Source organism: Misgurnus anguillicaudatus, chromosome 20, assembly GCF_027580225.2.
Source record: "Misgurnus anguillicaudatus chromosome 20, ASM2758022v2, whole genome shotgun sequence".
NCBI lineage: Eukaryota > Metazoa > Chordata > Actinopteri > Cypriniformes > Cobitidae > Misgurnus > Misgurnus anguillicaudatus.
The window spans coordinates 4,746,408-4,759,334 of NC_073356.2; the positions used below are offsets into that span (position 1 = coordinate 4,746,408).

General features: G+C 38.7%; 2 protein-coding genes and 2 long non-coding RNA genes across 4 annotated transcripts; all 4 read right to left on the reverse strand.

Annotated features, from left to right (window-relative positions):
- Positions 1-511: 511 nt before the first annotated feature.
- On the reverse strand, positions 512-6,617 carry LOC129454709 (PWWP domain-containing DNA repair factor 3B). Its single transcript, XM_073858260.1, has 8 exons — positions 6,548-6,617; positions 6,420-6,464; positions 1,833-1,897; positions 1,501-1,705; positions 1,180-1,368; positions 995-1,074; positions 827-892; positions 512-521 (listed from the first exon to the last, which is right to left on the reverse strand). The coding sequence occupies exons 3-8, from the start codon at positions 1,853-1,855 to the stop codon at positions 512-514; spliced, it is 573 nt and encodes a 190-aa protein (XP_073714361.1). The 5' UTR covers positions 1,856-1,897; positions 6,420-6,464; positions 6,548-6,617.
- Positions 4,478-6,401, reverse strand: LOC141351311 (zinc finger BED domain-containing protein 4-like). The gene is made up of 3 exons (XM_073857947.1): positions 5,175-6,401; positions 4,901-4,975; positions 4,478-4,766 (listed from the first exon to the last, which is right to left on the reverse strand). The coding sequence occupies exons 1-2, from the start codon at positions 6,239-6,241 to the stop codon at positions 4,960-4,962; spliced, it is 1,083 nt and encodes a 360-aa protein (XP_073714048.1). The 5' UTR covers positions 6,242-6,401; the 3' UTR covers positions 4,478-4,766; positions 4,901-4,959.
- Positions 6,618-8,504: 1,887 nt separating the features above from the next.
- LOC141351312 (uncharacterized) lies at positions 8,505-9,119 on the reverse strand. Its single transcript, XR_012359523.1, has 3 exons — positions 9,051-9,119; positions 8,843-8,947; positions 8,505-8,690 (listed from the first exon to the last, which is right to left on the reverse strand). It is a non-coding gene; the product is annotated as an uncharacterized lncRNA (long non-coding RNA).
- Positions 9,120-10,394: 1,275 nt separating this feature from the next.
- On the reverse strand, positions 10,395-12,636 carry LOC141351313 (uncharacterized). The gene is made up of 3 exons (XR_012359524.1): positions 11,774-12,636; positions 11,526-11,664; positions 10,395-10,510 (listed from the first exon to the last, which is right to left on the reverse strand). It is a non-coding gene; the product is annotated as an uncharacterized lncRNA (long non-coding RNA).
- Positions 12,637-12,927: the final 291 nt, after the last annotated feature.

Here is a 12,927-nt window from a genome sequence, read left to right on the forward strand (position 1 = left end):
ATGGAGTGCCCAGCTCAAATCCAACATTATCTGACTGCACAACCGGAGACCGCAGTTCTAGGACCCTAGTTTTTTTTGTAACAGCTCCACCTAGCGAAACTCCAGCAGATGCTACTCGAAAAATGTGCCACCAAAGCAGAATTTTCACCCAGTTTTAACTCATTTTAAAGTTTTTAAAGGATTATTACACCGTACTCAAATACTGCTTTATTTATTGAAATTAAATCTGGTTTCTAAGAATGATGAGTAATTATTGGGTCTAAGTTGCATTATTTAATAACTTGTCAAATAAAATAAACAAGGAATCATGATAGGCCTATAGCCTTTTCAGTCAATCACATATTCAAGTACAGAGGGAATACACAAGGATGACTCTGGATGTAGATTTAAAATTTGTGTATATTTTATAAAATTATATATTGCAACAGAACTTGAATTTGTGAATTTGAACATACACAAAAACAAATTTGTTCATGACATGAACAACATAGGAAGAACTGCATGGACATCTTCACTGACTCCTAGAGAGAAAAATAAAGAAATTAATGAAAAGAGGAACATTTAGTTGAAAATTTTTAACTCTCTAAATTTTTTATTTAAATATTAAAGATCTTAGTCACCACAGAGCACACATTATATACAAAATTATTTCAATCTTCATACCAAGTAATGTTCATATCTTATCGCATACTATTAATTTTATTATGGGAACAAAGGTTTTTGAAACATTCATGTCAATAAAGCCCATCTGAACAGAGAAAAAATAATATAGAAAGATCAATATAAATATTTAAAGCACACATTGTGACGTATGCAGCAGCACTACCAACTGGATGCTCTCCCCTCTTTTCTCAATTGTTTGTCTATGATTCGATTAAATTCCTCCACTTCACTGAAATAGTACATAAGGAACATAATGACTGGTTAACAAAAATGCTGTTAAAAAAGGATACATTGGACATTGTGTAAAAACAATTACATTTTCTACACTTACCTGCGATGATAATGTGGACCAGAGAGGAAGGCCTGCTCAGCGTCCAGATTCTGAAGCCCAGCCAGGCCATATATGATGGCCTATCAAAGAAAATTGCTAATTGAAATATGGTCTGTAGATAAGCAGCATACGGTACAGTTTGAAAGGGCAGAAACATGCACAATACATTGTATTGTTATACATACCTCTGGAAATAGAACATCACAGATTAACTGCACTTCATCTGTGAAGCTCAGTTTCGTAGGTGTTTTATATAGAACACACTTCAGAAAAGCACAAAGGTTGTCCTGTGGTTCTTCACTGTCAAGGTAGACAGGCACCTGGCGAAAGGACTTCGGAGGATACCACTTTGAAGTCTTCCCATTAAGTACATCCTACAGGCACAGACAGGATTTTTATTGGCCTGTGACTGCCAATAAATGTGGCACATAGTTGACAATCATTTTCACAAAAGCCCTGGTTGATTTATTTACTGTGAGTATGTAATGATGAATATGTCTAAGTGCCACCAAATGCTGTTCAGCCCCCGGTGACTGTACAATATAATCCACCAGTCTCTTTTCCTCTGCAGTACGGTCAAAGACAGCCTGCATGTGGACTGGAATTTCCTCAGTGATGGCACGCTTTCTTGGCATTCTGTATATTGGCTGAAGGGTTCCCTGTAACAAGCTTCTGGCCTCATCAGTCCAGAAGGCAAACCTCTGGCCATGCCTTTCAAAAATTAATAACAAGATTAATCTAGAATATAGCAAAAAAAAAAAACATATTTGTCTACTTATAATATTAACTTGATTTAGTCATCAGGTTAATATACACTTATTGTTTAGGGCTTTTATACCCATCAATTTTAAAACGCTCCATAAGAAGAAGACACCACCACTACCGAATCAAAGGCATGTCCATCTGAAAGAAATGTGATAATGATAGTCGTTAGTTTATAAATTGTAAATTTTCTTTAAGATAAACCATTATGCAGTGTTGGGAAAGTTCATTTTCCACATGAACTAGTTCAAAATTAAGTTCACAAATTTTAAAATGAACTAGTTCAGTTTATAGTTCATACTTCAAAAATTTTAACTAAGTTCACTTTTCCAAAAATTAACTAGTTCATAGTTTTTTTTCCATATGTTGCTGTGAGCTATTATTTTTCAAAAATATTGCCACAGCCCATATAGAACCCAGACAGCAATTATTTTATCAGTTTTAACACTGAAGCTATGTGTCAGATGTCAGATTTCATCTTCATATCCAACTTTGAATCCTTTTCCAACCAGGGCTTACATAGGCATTGGGTGTCACGGCTAGTCCGTGACATGTTTTGTGTATTGCACTGATCCGTCTCACCTGGGCTGAATCCGAAATCGCATACTTACTGTGTAGGTACTGAATTTCATTGGGTACCTACTTAACGTGCGCTAAGGCAGTATGTACGTTCGCGTTAAGTATGTACAGCATTCGCCATGTTGACGTTATCATGTGACATATGACGTAGTAGACTTGTTCGAGTTCATGCGGTACCACAAGGGCCGACAGGGGGTTGACATCACAATGCCGCGAGAGCAACTCGAAATCAGAGTTCTCCGTGTGATTTCTGGAGTCGCTCTCGCGGTGCTTTGATGTCATCCAGCTGTTGGTTCTTACAGCGGTGCATAAACTCGAACAAACCTAATAACAGACATGAAAACGTATGCGTGTGTATGAGGGACAGGTGCACTAACACCTGATTGCATAAGTAACTTGATCTGTAACAGTGTTACAGATATATTACACATTATTTTGTAGGGGACAAAATAAGTAAAACAAGCAGATTGTAATTTAATATCTATTGTCAGATGACAGCTGTGCTTGAATACAAACTAGACAATGCAGCCAATGTGATGATATACATTTTAGTGAAGCAATCTCTTGTATTTACTTAAAACGACAGGAAACATGAATAAAAAATGAATGAATAAAACCATCACAATAAACTTTCCCATATGAAACAAAAGTTTATTCAAATGTATTTTTCTAACAAACCATCACATATTTACTGTCAGCTCAACACAGCTGTGACAATTCTACAGCTTTATTTTCATGAATCAGCTGAGCACTTTGTGGTATATCCTGGGTCTGTGCATGAAGTCAGGGTGCTGAGGAACGGCCCTAACATATCTAAATCACCCGATTGGTTGGTCTCCGGTCGATTGCTTTGTTTTCCCGTGGCATCATGGGAAAGCTGGGATAGAAGTGTCCATCCGATGCACGCTTCAGAATAGGGGCGGACTCAGTAGGGCATCCGGGGATTTCTCGCCTACTGATTTTATGGATACTGAGGATTCGGACGTACTACTCTGTTCACGTGCCATTTCCCCTACTACATTTTCAGTAAGTAGGCGGTTTCGGACGATACTTAAGTACACGTGCCTCTGAATCTTGCGAGAAATAGTCCAAAATCCCACTAATTCTTGCCTACCCTTTTACGTATACTGAGGTTTCGGACATACTATTCGTTCGCCTACTGCTTTTTGCCTACTATATAGTATGGCAGTATGCGATTTCGGATTCAGCCCTGGACTTTCATTGACTCATTACGCCAATACACCACACCTGTCATTTGTTTAATTGTCTTTGTATTTGTTGCCGGATTATTGTCATTGATACCCTGTCTGTTTCCTGTGTTGCTGTTCCTGTGTTCCTGCATTCACCATGTCTGCCCTCGTGTTTTTATTATTAAATGTTATTTATTTTGAACCTTGCGTTTGCGTCCTGTCCTTACAACCCTGTCGTGACATTGGGGGGACAGCATTTTCCCATTGTTGCTTTAACGCTTTGTTGCTGTCTGTTTAGTCATCACTAGTTGCAGATGCAGCTTTCACCCCTACAATATATTCTCAAAAACACGAGGAAACATGTGCTGCTCGAATTGCATTTTTATGATGAATTATTAAAAGAAAAACAGGACAGTAGTGCTTAAGGTTCAAATGTTTTTCAATTTTAATAATTTTCCATTTTTAAATTCCATTTCAGTACATACTAAAAAGGAATACTGGAAAAATATACCAGGCAGGTTCAACAAGCAAGTTACATGAATAGTAAACACCTTTAGACCATTTTACTAACACAAACTGAGGTAGGAACCAGGCTGAGGTAGGAAATTAAGGTTGAACTTGAAAGTGCAAAACATTTAAACATTATTAAGTCACTTTTCAATGTTTGGCTTGCTGCCCAATGAAGAAGTAAAAAATAACTTAAAAGAAAAGAGTCCACAGCCATGAACAGTGCTTCTACTTTCTGTCCAGTGAGTGAAAATACCTTAACCACATGTTGTTACAAACCCGTATACATTTCTTTGTTCTGATAAACACAAAGGAAGATATTTTGAGAAATGTTTGTAACCAAACATTCTTCGACCCCATTCACTTCCATAGTAGGAAAAAATAATACTGTAAATGGAATCCACGAATGGTTTGGTTACAAACATTTCTCAAAATATCTTCCTTTGTGTTCATCAGAACAAAGAAATGTATACGGGTTTGTAACAAACATGTGGTTCAGTATATGATGACAGAATTTTCATTTTTGAGTGAACTATCCCTTTAACTGGATAAACATCTCTCACTGGTTATAGTCCACATAAATAACTAAAATAATAATGATAATATCATAAATGAAAAGTGTGCAAGGCCAAGGACAGTGTTATTTTTTGTCCAGCTTGAAAACCTTATTTGAATGATGATCCTGTTATTGGTCACAGTGGTCTCTCCCTGGTGGATCTTCTGATTTTTGCTTCCTATAAAACAAGATATGCTCAGTTATTTTCATGCAGCTAACCTCTGCACAACAATATAGAAATAGCCACTGGCAATACATTGTACTTCTATAGCCCAATAAACTGATCAGTGGTCACATCAATATTTAATATACCTTTAAATCTTTTTGTTGGCATTCAAGATCAGCAGCTTTTCAAAGTTGGCATCTCCCAGTCAGTTTCTCCTGGGTCTGAATGAGAAAACAAGAAATTTTAACATCATGATTAAAATGGCAAAAATTGTGAACTGAGGCAATCACTGAAATAATTGGAACCGTTTTAGATTGAAAACCAGAACTAAAATAATATCACCAAAATTGAGGCTGGGTACTTACTGTACTTAATAGCAAAGAATAATAATTATATAATATAATCACAGTTTATTCCTACCTGAATATTTGACCACCAATGCTGAAGAGCCTCTCTACTGGAGCACTTGAGGGCAGGGCAGTGTTGTATTTTATGAACAGCCTTCTGAGCTTTGAAAACTGCAAGTATTCATCAAACCCATCTGTGGTTGGGGCATCCAAATAGGTGTCCACTTCAGATTTTTGTAAAACCTGAGGTTTTGTGTTAAATCTGAAGAATGACGCTGCAGGATCTTTCTTGTCACTTTCACCACTGTACTGGGCTTGACCTGAGTCTCTTGCAGCTAATGCATCAGAGTTGAGGGTTTGAAATTCTCTTTTCAGCATCAATCTGTACTGCATACGTTTCTCCTCATCCTGGACCCAGTCTAGCTTGAATCTTGGAACCAGCATAGCGGAGAGTATGTGGTCCCTCTTCTCCAGCAGACCTGCCAGCCTTGTGCTCAGTGCCTCCAAGATACTCTTTATGAGGGGTCGGCATGCAATGAGACCCTCTGCTGCAGTGGGCTTTATGCTCTCATTCAACAGGTCATTCATATGACATTGCAGCTGCACAATGGTTGGAGCCAGGTAGCCAAGAAGGATGTTCTTCTCTGCTTGGAGGATGTTTAGTGCAAGTGTTAAAGGCCTCATCACATCCACAAACTTGTGTATGAAGTTGACTTCCTCTGGAGAGAATCGGCGAAAGCCAAACTCATCACTCACAGTGTGCAAAATCAGCTTGCCATGTAGGAGAGTGGCATCATTTTCCAAGGTTACCTCAGCCATGTTCATTTCTGCCTTGGTAGTTAGTGTTGCTATGCGAGACAGTCGCTCCATGGCAAAAAAACCTGAATTCCATCTTGTGTAATTTGGCACAACAAAGCCAATCCCAAGCTTTTCCTGCACAGCATCAGAAGCCTTTGTACTTCGCTTAACCAGGTTCCACAGAACAGATGCTTTTGCAAAAACAGCCCTCGACATTGTTTTGTAGCGTTTTTCAGTTACCTTTTCCGTATCTTTTGCCACTAGATTCAAGGTGTGAGCTATGCACCTTCTGTGAGGGGGGAGAGAGGGATGATCCAAACCTGAGAGAGGCTCAGGCTCCATCTGGTCATCTTCATCTGAGCTCTCACTGGCGGCAGCAAAGGCTGATACTGGTTCATTGTCATCTTCACTTTCAGTTTCATCAAAGTGGACCACTGTCTCTGGCACTTCAGTATTATGTATATAAGAATCATTTAAAGAATCAATTTCATCCTAATACAATTTTTTTTAATCAACTCACCTCCTGGAATTCAAACCCTGTGTCTGTCACAATGGAGAGTGTATACTGAAACAGAGAAGTAAAACATCTTATTTACTATGTTGACAGAAACATGCGGATGTTTACCACACACACACACGGGACACTACCATAAGCATAAAAATCCCACAGTAATTTCCACAGATCTGGCGTGGAAAGCCCTATAATCAACAAAAAATAAGGTAAGATAAGTGATACATGACTGGTAGATCAAAGCTGCCATCACACGTCTTGTATAAAATGCAGATTGCAATCATATTTCATTAGAATATCAAATTAAGCAATATATTATTCACCACAATATCATGTCCAGTCTTTTCAGTCCAGCTCCCAGGATCAATTTTTTGAGCAAGATCTGTATACAATAAAAAATACAAATAATTTGAAACAGGTAGATGTGACAACCACAGAAACATTATCAGTATAAACATATCAGTACAGGCTATAAGAACATAGCCAAATATGTATGTACAGGCTATAAGAACGTAGCCAAAACATATACATACAAGCTATAGGAACGTAGCCAAAACATATACATACAGGCTATAGGAACGTAGCCAAAACATATACATACAGGCTATAGGAACGTAGCCAAAACATATCAGTACAGGCGATAGGAACATAGAAAAAAATTTAATTGCTATATGAACTTAGCAAACAGTCTCAAATGTGGACCTAAATATGGCTCTGTACTCAGCCTTACCAAACCCAGACTCATGCAATGTGTACTGCGAGTCTAAAAAGAGGATCTCTCTCAGAAGTGGCTACATGATCTATAATGTAATAATGGTTAAAGACATTCACATAAGTTCAAAAGTCATAAGAGTAGAGCTGCTGTTCACTTTGTTGGAATACACATGAACTTATCAATTTAATTACCAATACATGTACTATTTAGTATTTAGTAACAGTAACATTCCCTAACACATAGAAAGAAGTGTTCTGGCCTAAAAATGTCCAATGCACCAGGTTGAGCAGTTGAATATGTCTTTATGACAGTAATTTCTAAAAATATAAATAAATATTTTAACTGTACAAAACAGTGAATAATAATGGGCTGTATCTGTGATAGATTTGCATATAAAATTGTAAAAGTTACCCAACACTGCCTGGCTGTGGATATTCATATTGTAGCTATCTTGGTATCGAAAGCCTTTTTTATGTTGCCAAATCGTTGTTTGTTTTTCTGACAGTTGCAGTGGTGAATGATATTCTTCATGAGAAATAGATAAGTTGTAGGCAAAGCCATGTTTAAGTTGTAATTTTTTTTTTTCATTTTTGCAAACAGTTGTTCCGCAACTTGGCTGTTGACTACTCCTGCAAGTTGCGGGACCAGGCCAAGCTTCCGCAGGGCATCACGAGCATCCTTAGTATTATCTTCATGAAAGCGATCATACAGGGCATAATGCTCTGCTAACCCAGTTATGGGATGGCCATCGCAGTCTGGGACCACTTTCTTGCACTTCAACCAAGGAAGTGACACCTTTAGTTTTCCCTCTTTTGCTAGTGTTATGTTTTCTGGAGTTGGGGCCTTCAATTGTCCTTCAAATGGGTTGAACGGCAACCTTTCTGTCTCTCTCAGATTCACATGCGAAGTCGTATATTACAACATTTGGCAAGTATTTCCAAGAAAGCAGCATGTCTGTGAAGTCACATGGGGTTTCAGCTCTAACCTTTGTTAATTCCACTAAAAAGTTTTTTATCCTCATTGATATGTGTATGTGAAATCACTTTAACAAGTTTTCAAAGAGTAACACCACTTGAAGTTATTCCACCTGGTGAAAAACCTTATCAATAATAGTATCTTACACAAACAGTACACTGTGAAGTTTTGCTTACCTGACGCAGCCCAAATCCTTTAGAAGACCTTGTCATAAGTGTGCCTTGACTTTAATTCATTCGACAGTCTCAAGAGGAATCCAACCCACACTCCCTGCATAATTCCCTAACAACTTGAACCTGTCAAATAAAATAAAAAGTGTGAGGAGCAGCATGTTTTCAGGTAAAATAATGGCCTGTAAATCACTCCTAAAAACACAAATATAATTAACTGTATTTTTTCCTTCTGCTTGTACAGCTCCTCTGTTAGGCGGTCTTCAGAAACTGTTAATTCGCAGACCTCAGCTGGTTTTGGCAGACGCACTTTTTCAAACTCAGTATTAAGAACACGGTTTGACTTGCATGTGCTTCGGCCTAGCCACGGCGGCCAGAAGTGGAAAGATGGTGCAACTTTAAGTGGATTGTGTAGGTCACCTTTATTAAAATACCAAAACACAAGAAATATATTAAAACATCTTGAAAATTGTAAACATGTTATGTAACATGTTTTAGTTTGATAATTAGGTTGCAACAAAATTGTTCAGTCATTGAAAAGGTGATGTTGAATTAATCTTGGCTTGTATTACTTGTTACAAATCCTCGACTGATCCTTTCCATAGAAAGTGCCTCCCAAAAAAGCTCAATATCAACTTCTCCATTGAAGTCCTTTGGAGGTTGTGCGAAGTCACTTACTAAAGAAATAATGTGAAAAAAATTATACAAATAGTAAAATCTGAAAGTAACCTGGTCAGTAGTTGACATCTAATTCGGTCTGTATCATAAAAACATTTTTACCTGCCAGATGGAAGGCTCCCTTTGTGTGGAGGTCCATGATGACCACCGGAGGATGATCACCACAATTTAGGGCTCAGTCACACCAAAAGCGTTTATGGCAGTTGCAGGCGCCTTTTTTGAATGATATTCTATGGGCAGGGCGTGTTTGCGCGCTGTTTATGCGCGCCGAGCGCCTTGCGGTTTTCTGCCGCCTGCCGCGCACGCGTTTTTGAAGGAGCACCTGACGTCATTCGCGTCTTCCATTGTCCAATCGAATGAGGGGAGAGGCGGGCCTTACGTTGTGGCGAGGGAAGTTTACAGTTGCTTTGAAGAACCGGACTCCACTCGCTCACTCTCTCCTGCGTGTTTGTGCTCCTCTTATCCTCAAACAAGGTCAGAGCAAGCGCCCTCTTTTTAAAGTTTCTGCTAATATGACAGTTAACAGCAAAAGAGCGCTCACGCTTCAATATTTGATTGACAAGACAGCTGACTCGGTGGTTGCTTAGCAATATGAAAAGGCGCATTGCACTGCTCTTTTTTAAAAAAGGCAGTGCGTCACGCCTTGCGTTTGCAAGCGTTTAAAGCGCTTTTGGTGTGACTGAGCCCTTACACAGGAATAATTGTAATCATGAGGCTGTTTACACTTGGCATTAACATGTGTTTTCGTCGATCGGATCACAAGTGGACGACGTTAATGCCAGGTGTAAACGGTGTTCAAAACGTTTTGAGCTCGTCCACTTTCGACCACTTTCAACCACTTCCAGAGGTGGTCGAAACCACTTTCGATCGGATCGATTTGGAGCTGCGGAACGCACATGTGGTTGAATGCGTTTGAACAGCCACACGCGACCGCCTTCTCTCCGCCCATTTATCTAATCTGAGGTATTAAACACATGTTTCACGTCTTTTTTGACTTCTGGCGTGAACATTCGGTGAACACACTATTTTTAGCCTTTCATTGATAAAAACTAAGCGGCTGATCTCCGTAGTTTCGTTTTGAAAGCGTCTGAAAGTTGCGCGATCCTATTTCATCAATTGCGCTGAAAATTCAAAGAAAGCTCTTACATACTCATGTACAAAACACTGTGCAGCATGTTTACTTGCTAAACAAGCAGTGCACTCCGACATTATATTAGTTTGCGTCCATATAAACTCATAATTACTCCCGCTCGGGTTTGAATGACAGCAGAGAGACTCGCCCACCGTCTCACAGACCACCCCCTCATAGTATTCAGCACAGAAGCGGTCGAAAGTGGACAAAAGAGACGGATTTAAATACCAGGTGTAAACGTCATGTGTCTCTCTCGTCCACTTGTGATCCGATCAATGAAAACACATCTTAATACCAAGTGTAAACAGCCCCCATGATCAGTGAGTGCTTCGAAATGAAGATACCCATGAAGAACTGTATTAGCTGAGGCAAACTTTACCCCTGTAGTCAATTCTAAGTATTCTACCACCCTGCTCACTGCAGTATGCACCTGAAGGACATTTTAGTGAACATACAGAAAATGTTCTGGGCTGCGTTTCCCGATAACGTTGTCTCTTAGCACGCTAAGAAGACTCTTAAGTTAAACCTTAACTACAGGTATACCTTTTCTAGGCGTGTTTCCCAAACTATACCTTAGTGGGTTTCTTAAGGTATTCCTTCTTATGTACGACGTTACGAGGTGCTGTCCATGGCGATGGTGCTGAATAGGTTGATATCGATTGCTCGACAATCAATTGTTCACTTTATGTAATAGGTTTCACTGCGTTATGAGATAGCGGTGTTCTTTATATCTAAAGAAACATTTCAGAAATAGTTCAAGTTAAATTTATTAGGAATATCTTGTAAAAATATGTCAAATTGCAAACAACTAAATTCAATGAGTTTTTTTTTTCTTGATTTGTTTTATTTGCAGCTAAGATAGCTGGTAAACTAAAGATTTAATGGATATGAAATGCACAAATGAAATAGTAAGATTCCCTGTATAGCTGCCTGCCATAGTTTCACCAACTCCTCCACACAAAATCTTTTTTTTAATAGTTTCTTTAGCCTGTAATAATAGTTCACAGCTGATGTTCCTTTGGAAAAAAATAATTAAAAATCAACCATCAGTGTAATGATGTCTAATTATGTGAATGTTTTATTCTTTAAATTAAAAAATGCCTAATTTAACACGGAGTGTACTTCAATTTTTTTTTACAAATATTTAGTTATATAGACTGCAATATACACAAGCTTTTATCACAGTGATGGCCCCCAGCGGAGTCACGTGGGACAAGGTACAGCTAAGAGACCAACCTTCCGAACGTATGACTTACAGAAGTGATACATAACTAAGAACGTTTCGGGAAACACGTATTAACGATAAGGTACAGCTTAAGGTACAACTTAAGAACGACGTAGAGCTAAGAAGGTTTTAAGGAACGCAGCCGTGTTTAAATTTCATACATTTACCCATTAAAAAGATTCATTAACATGTTATATGTTAATTGAAATTAATTTTTTACCTGTATCATGTTCCTTATGGTAAGCATAAAGACAGATCAAGGACTATCCGGTCATTAAAATTGTGTAGGCCATCTTTCCACTCTTGGTAACGGTAGTGGGTTCCGCATTGATGGCAATATTTACAGTAGGTAGAGATGTCTAGATATCAGAAGTTTCAACAATATTTACAATACAGTTTACAACACATTCAATTGTTTAATCTGCCACAGTGGATGGTCAACAGATATAAATAGTTTCATTGACCTACCTTCAACAATGCACAAATTGGTGAGGATTTTAGCCTTATTTGTAATGAGGATTGGGTCACTCAGGGGCACATTGCCAGGGCACTGCTGGCACATCATCTCCAGTGGAATTAGGTGCCTTGGGTATTCTTTTTCCAATAATGGATGTCGTAAATGTTCTGGCAGAACAGCAGGTAATTGTTTGAACTTCAAAATATACTCAATCAAGGCTTTGAACTTTTGGACATCTTTTGGCGGATATGGAATGTTACCCAGCTCAACCTCATCATGACTGTCTCCATCCTCTGTTGATGTTTGGATTTCTACCTCTTCAGTGCACCGGACTTTTCTAAACAGTTCACGGTGAGTCTGAAACAAGTGCCATTTTGCAATGTACTTGTGTTGGCATGATCTCTTTGTCCTTGCACAAGGGCAGTGCCACGAATTCTTTTTTGTGTCATACGACACCATGACTCTTCCCAAACGACTGTAATATGAAACAGTTGGCTCAAAAACAGATATGTATTTTTTGGACTGAGGGATTCCAATTTGTGAGTATACAGACAGAGGTAAATGGTTGGCATTCGCAAGGTTTTGCAGATCAAGGCAGACCTTCTTTTTATCCTCACCAAACCACCGGCTGTTCACCATCTCGTTAAGTGTTTCCTCACTAAGTACAGGAGAAGAGACATAGGACGTTGGAAACGTAGAACTGCGCTCCTACAACTACGGTCCTGAAACAGCAGCCTCTGGTTGTGCAGGCAGATGTTACTCACTCAATCCCCTGATCTCTACCCTATTGAAAACTTGTGGGGTGACATTAAAATGCAGTTACTTAACCAAAACCCAGTACAGTTTTTTTTTTACGATTGCTTAAGCACAATTTTGTCAAAGCACTACACACAATTAACACAAACCTACACCACATACAGTCATGCTCAAAATTATTTATACCCTTTGTAAATATGACCAAAGAAGGCTGTGAAAATAAATCTGCATCATTAATACTTTTGATCTTTTGGGCCCTATTTTATTGATCTTAGCGCATTGTCTAAAGTGCATGGCGCACGGTCTAAATGAGTATGCTTATTTAACGACGGGAAAAATGGTTTGTGTGCCAAGCGCACGATCGAAAAGGTACCCATTCTAGTAATGAGTAATGGGTGTGTTTTGGGCG

Coding starts and splice junctions, on each gene's coding strand:
- LOC129454709 (XM_073858260.1), bottom strand. CDS start 1,855: ATGGAGCGTTTTAAAATTGATGG. Junction 1,369..1,500: donor GGGCTGAACAGCATTTGGTG/GCACTTAGACAT, acceptor CTGTGCCTGTAG/GATGTACTTAATGGGAAGAC. Junction 1,075..1,179: donor GTGATGTTCTATTTCCAGAG/GTATGTATAACA, acceptor TTTCTTTGATAG/GCCATCATATATGGCCTGGC.
- LOC141351311 (XM_073857947.1), bottom strand. CDS start 6,241: ATGGAGCCTGAGCCTCTCTCAGGTTTGGATCATCCCTCTCTCCCCCCT.